The sequence below is a fragment of the Rhinopithecus bieti genome, unplaced genomic scaffold (assembly GCF_001698545.2).
Source record: "Rhinopithecus bieti isolate Rb0 unplaced genomic scaffold, ASM169854v2 scaffold_9997, whole genome shotgun sequence".
Taxonomy (NCBI): Eukaryota; Metazoa; Chordata; class Mammalia; order Primates; family Cercopithecidae; genus Rhinopithecus; species Rhinopithecus bieti.
Genome location: NW_016806398.1, coordinates 1,882,812 through 1,888,092, shown reverse-complemented (window position 1 = coordinate 1,888,092; position 5,281 = coordinate 1,882,812). Strand labels below are relative to the sequence as shown.

The 5,281-nt window shown below is 52.0% G+C and overlaps 1 protein-coding gene across 2 annotated transcripts in view; it reads right to left on the bottom strand.

Annotated features, from left to right (window-relative positions):
• The window catches only part of AMBP (alpha-1-microglobulin/bikunin precursor), a 20,838-nt gene extending 15,810 nt beyond the window's left edge, over positions 1 to 5,028 (bottom strand). For both annotated transcript variants that reach the window (XM_017875952.1, XM_017875953.1), the window contains exons 1-4: positions 4,655 to 5,028; positions 3,126 to 3,268; positions 1,487 to 1,563; positions 526 to 642 (exon numbers count right to left, since the gene is read on the bottom strand). In XM_017875952.1, coding sequence (XP_017731441.1) covers positions 526 to 642; positions 1,487 to 1,563; positions 3,126 to 3,268; positions 4,655 to 4,771 — 454 coding nt within the window. In that variant the 5' untranslated portion in view covers positions 4,772 to 5,028. The remainder of the gene's footprint in view (positions 1 to 525; positions 643 to 1,486; positions 1,564 to 3,125; positions 3,269 to 4,654) is intronic.
• Between the last annotated feature and the right edge of the window lie 253 nt (positions 5,029 to 5,281).

The following is a 5,281-nucleotide window of genomic DNA, read 5'->3' as shown; positions in this document are numbered from 1 at the left end:
TTTTTTTGAGACAGAGTCTTGCTCTGTTGCCCAGGCTGAAATGCAGTGGCCCAATCATGGCTCATTGCAGCCTCAAATTCCTGGGCTCAAGTGACCCTCCTGCCTAAACCTCCTGAGTAGCTGGAACTGCAGGCACATGCACTATGCCCAGCTAATTCTTTAATTTTTCATAGAGATGCAGTCTCAGTATATTGCCCAAGGTGGTCTCAAACTCCTGGCCTCAAGCAATCCTCTTGCCTTGGCCTCTCAAAATGTTGGGATTACAGGTGTGAGCCACAGCACCTAGCCCCCACTGGTTCTTTTAAGGGCCTGGAGGCTCTGTAATTCTCTAGGCCTGGAATTTTAGAGATAAAAAAAAGGGAATTTCACCTCCTCCAGGGAGACTTAATGATTGTACCTTTCTCCAAACTAGAGTTTTGTCAGAAAAAAAGAGCAAAACTCCCTGCCCTTACCCACTCCACTGTCCATAAATCAATGTCCTCCCACCCTTAACTCCAATAGGCACATCTAGTAATAAGCCATTACCGTAGAGCTTGGCAGTAATGGTGGGTCCATGACGGCGGCTGAATTTCTTGGTCAGGAAAATGGCATACTCATCATAGTTGGTGTGGACCACATAGGACTCCATGGTTATGTTCCATTCTGCATGGGAGGTGCAGGCAGACCAAAGGGATCAGTAGTCAGAAGACTATTCTAGCTGGAGGTCTGTCACCTGTTTACTCACACATCATCTCCTCATCCATCCATCTATCCACCTGTGCCTTCCATATCTCCATTTATCAATTCATCCATATTCAGTCTCTCCCTATTCACCCATCTATATCCTCCATGTACCCATATTAATTCATCCACCATCACTCAATCCATCTGTCCTCTCCATACATCAATCCATCTCCCTTCCTTCCTTCTTTCCTTCCTTCCTTCTTTCCCTTATCACTCCATCAATTTACCTATTAGGCAACTGACTGATTGACTTATTTATCTTTTACATATATTCAGTTACCAATCATTTCTTCTTTCATCCATCTATCCAGCCCTAACACAATTGTTTGGCACATAGAACATATTCATAAGTTCAGCCCTAACACAATTGTTTGGCACATAGAGCATATTCAATAAACATTGTCTGAACTAACAAATAAATTCATGTCCAAATCCCTCTCTCACTTAGCATCATGCCCACTGTACATGGTAGATGCTTAGTAAATTTTTATCAACTGATAGGAGGTGCCTAAGAAAACATGAAGGCTGGTGAAATCAGCACCATCACCCTACTCTGGGCATGGGCACCAGGGGGGCAGGGAAGGAGAGAGGGAAGGGGAGGAGGAGAGGAGGAGAAGGAGGAGGAAGAGGAGGAGTTGTTTGGGGGAAGGCTAGATGACATCTCAGCTAAATGGGAGGAAAGGTTACAGAGGAAGGGGGAGCTGAAGACATCAAGGTATTTTCAAGCAAAGGAGAGAGTGTGCATGTCTTCCACTCCACTTACTGGATTTGTGATAGAGAAACTTCCCGTCAGTATCTGTTTTCTCATAAGCTCCAGACATCTCCTCACAAACACCTTTCCTAGAAATGAACAAATCAAAAGGAAGGTCACTCCTGGTAGAGATCATCGTCCTGACACTCAACCCTCCTGCAGGGCTCTTTCCAAATGCCTTGGTTTTGGGGAGTCTTTTTGTTTGTGTGGTTTTGTTTGCTTTCTAATTTGGAAATGAACATTTCCAAATGTCTTATTTAATCCTCACACTAGCCCTGAGAGACTCCCATTTTCCATATGATGGAGGGACAGAGAAGAAGAAACCAATCTGTGCCATCCTCCTGGCAAAGCCAGCACTGAAACCGCCTTCCTTAATCAAATCTACACATTATACTGACGCAGGAGGAGCTGGAGTGATGAATTCCTGCACTCATCCATGTATTGTTCTGTGTCTCTCTTGCCCCAGTTTTCTCATTTATAAAATGGGGATCATGATAGTTTCTACCTCACATGGTTAGTGTGAGGATCAACTGACACATATGTAAAGAACTTGGAGGAAGCACTATATATGTATTAGCTATTATTGTTACAATGAGCACTATTTATCCAATGGACACTTATTGGGCAGCACCTATGTGGCAAGCCCTGTGCTACATGCCAGGGATACATAAGAGAGCAAAACAGACCCCATCCCCTGGGGTTCCTGGAGCTTGCAATTGAGTGGGTCAGGCAGGCAGGCGAGAGGCAGATGCAGTCAGTGTGAGAAGTACCACATGGGGGGAAGTGTGAGGTGCTCTTCGGGCACAAAGAAGGGCAGGTAACCTGAACCTGGGTGTCTGGGACGGTTTCCTGGAGGAGGTGACATGAAACCTGAGTTCTGAAGAATCCACAGGAATTAATTAGCCCAGGGAAGGGAGGAGAAGTGCTCCCAGTAAAAGGAACATCAGGTGCAAGGACCTGGAGGCGTGAGAGTTCCGGAACCGAAAGAAGGTCCACATGGGTAGACTCAGACTACATGGCAGAGTATGTGGCAGGGAGTTCGGGGTTCTGGGTGGGCCCTGGAAAGCCACATCAAGGGTTTGAATCTTACTCCCAGGGCAGTGGGGAGTCATGGAAGGGTCTCGAGCAGATTTGAGTTTTCAAAAGGTCTTTCTGGCTACTGGGTGAAGAGTGGATGGGGTGGAAGGGTGGAGATCAGAGGTGGGGAAGGAGTAGAGAGGTTGTGGCAGACAACCAGGAAAGAAAGAGAGGTGGCTTGGACCAGGGTGGTGGCAGTGGAGAGGGGAGAGGTGAGCAGGTTGGGGGGATTTAGGAGGACAATGGGCAGGACTTGACGATGGGTGACAGGGGAGAGAGGAGCCCAGTTCCCAGGCTGGGTCCCTGTGGGGTTGAAGTGCCCACACTGGGCTAAGGAATGCCCAAGGGGGAGGAGCAGTTTGCAGAACAGGCACAGTGCTGGGACACTGCTCTCGAGGAATAGATAGGACACCTGGAAAGGGTGGTCCTGGTGGAGGAGAGTAGAGGGATCTAGGGTTCAGCGGGAAGGTCCTGGCTGGAAGCAGACATCTGCAACTTCCCAGGATGGACGGGGCTGGAAAGGTTGTGGGTCTCTTGGTCTCTCTCAGCTTTCTGGCCCCACCCCAGTGCTCACCGCCAACGAGTGCTGGTCATGCTGATCTCCGCCTCTGTAGCGCCTTCTCCCAGCACCAGCGTGCTCACTGTCAACCTGTCCATGATCTTCTTCAGCCAGGGGCAGGTGGAACCGATGGCCAGGTTGTACCACTTCCCATAGATCTAGGAGGCAGGCGAGCTCTGGGGGTCTGCATCAGTCTCAGCCCTCAAAGCCGACCTGGCTGACATCTGCTCCCTGCCCTCCACCACCTCCTCCTCTTCCCCCTCCTCCTCCTCCTCCTCCTTCTCCTCGAGATGACTTATCCTTTTAAGGGATAATGTCTTACGACTAATCAGAGGCCACACACCTTCAAGGGAGGACAGATCCCTAAGAGTAGAGTTCCAGGCATCACAGCGAGCCCAGAGAAGCAGGTGTGCCACCGGGGTCCCAACCTGCCCTGCAGAAGGGCTTACTTTATCGAGATGTGGGATCTGTCCATAGCTTCATCAACCACTGCTCCCCAAGAGCTGGAGTCCTGTCTTTTACTCCTCCAGTGATGGGGTAGCCCCACCTCGCAAGGCAGCCCACAACCCCATGTAAGGAAGTATTTCAGAAGTGTAATGAACATGATGGGGTCATTCAGGACAGGCCTGCTGCCTCTTCCTCCTGAAAGTGCACAGGACAGCTGAAGGAGCCCTCAGGCTCCTGCAGAACAGGTCAATGTGCCCCACACCCTTTGTGTCTCAGACTGCCACAGGGACCTGCTTCTCATTGCCCCTCTGCCACGACCTTTCCTTATCCCTAAAAATAAACAAAACCCACACGACACCACAGCTAGAAGGTTCTGACACCCTTTATACAGACATGGAGACTGAACCCCAGGTGGGCAAGGGTCTGCTCAAAGCCACCCCAAGATTTAGGGTAGAATGGGGGTTGGAAGGCAGCTCTGGCACTCCACACTCGCAGGAGAGTGTCCTGCCCCAGTCCAGGTCTCTCCGTGTGCCCAAGCCTCTGAATGTCCCCCAACCCCATTCCCTGTCCTGCTCCACCTCTTCCCATAAGCCCCACATGCCCAACCCGAAAGCTGCTGGCCACATGTCCACCCTGTGCCACCCCAGGTGTCTGTCCGCAGTCAGGCCGGATGTGGCATGGGATGCAGGAAGAGCTAAGGGAAAGATGCCACAGGGAGAGGGGAGTCATTAGAGAAGGAAGGGCTGGGAGTGGGGTGGGCAGAGAGGTCTGGGCAAAGCTAGGTGCCTGTATGGGGGCTGCAGGGTAGCGGCAGGCAGGACAAAGCCTTCTCTGGAGTGGGTTCCCATTAACACAAGGATTCCCCTTGGAGCCCAGGAGGACAGTGCAGAAGGTAAGGACATTTGACTCATAGAATGTCAGCCAAGAGGCCCACAGAACGGCAGGGGATAGAGTTGTACCTTCAAAGGATCCCATAATCCCAGATGATCTGAGTAGAAGCCTGAGACCCCAAGACAGGCAGCACTTGCTCAGCAGGGCCCATCTGCCTGAAGTCCCCATCACCACATCCACCCCACCACAGACAGCGGCAGCCTCACCCGCGAGACATTGAAGTTTTCCTGCACTTGGATGTTGTCGGGTGGCGTCGGCACAGGGCCGGCGCTCACTGCCAGGCAGGCACTCAGCAGCAAGAGCAGGGCCCCGAGGCTCCTCATGGCTCTAGGCTCCTCTGCCTTGGTGTATCCCACAGGCTCGCTCTAGCAACAGAAGGGCCACTGCCTCCCTGCCCAGGGTAGCTGTGAACTGAGGCTGGGGAAGGGGCCTGTGGCTTGTCGGTGACCTCAGTGTTTGCCCTGCTCGGCTGGGACCAATTACAGCCCCAAGGCCAGCTCCAATCGATCCCTGTAGCCTGGCTGGGGTCAACAGTACCAAGAGGCCGGGATGGCTGCTTCAGAAGAGGCATTGGCCAAGCACAATAGGGCCCTGGGGCACCAGGGTTGGGCTCCGCCCCCCCAAAAGTCCGGCTCAGATTCCCTACCTGTCACTGGGGTCATGCGAGGATGGGGAGCGACCTGGCCTTTCTGCTGAGTCATACCATCTGGACTTCACAGCCCTGTGAGCCAGCAGGTCAAGGCTGACTGGGCCTATTTCTCACAGGAAAAAACTGAGGCCCAAGGAGAGGAAGTGGCTTGCTAGAGACCTCAGGGAAGTCTACGGGCAGAGCC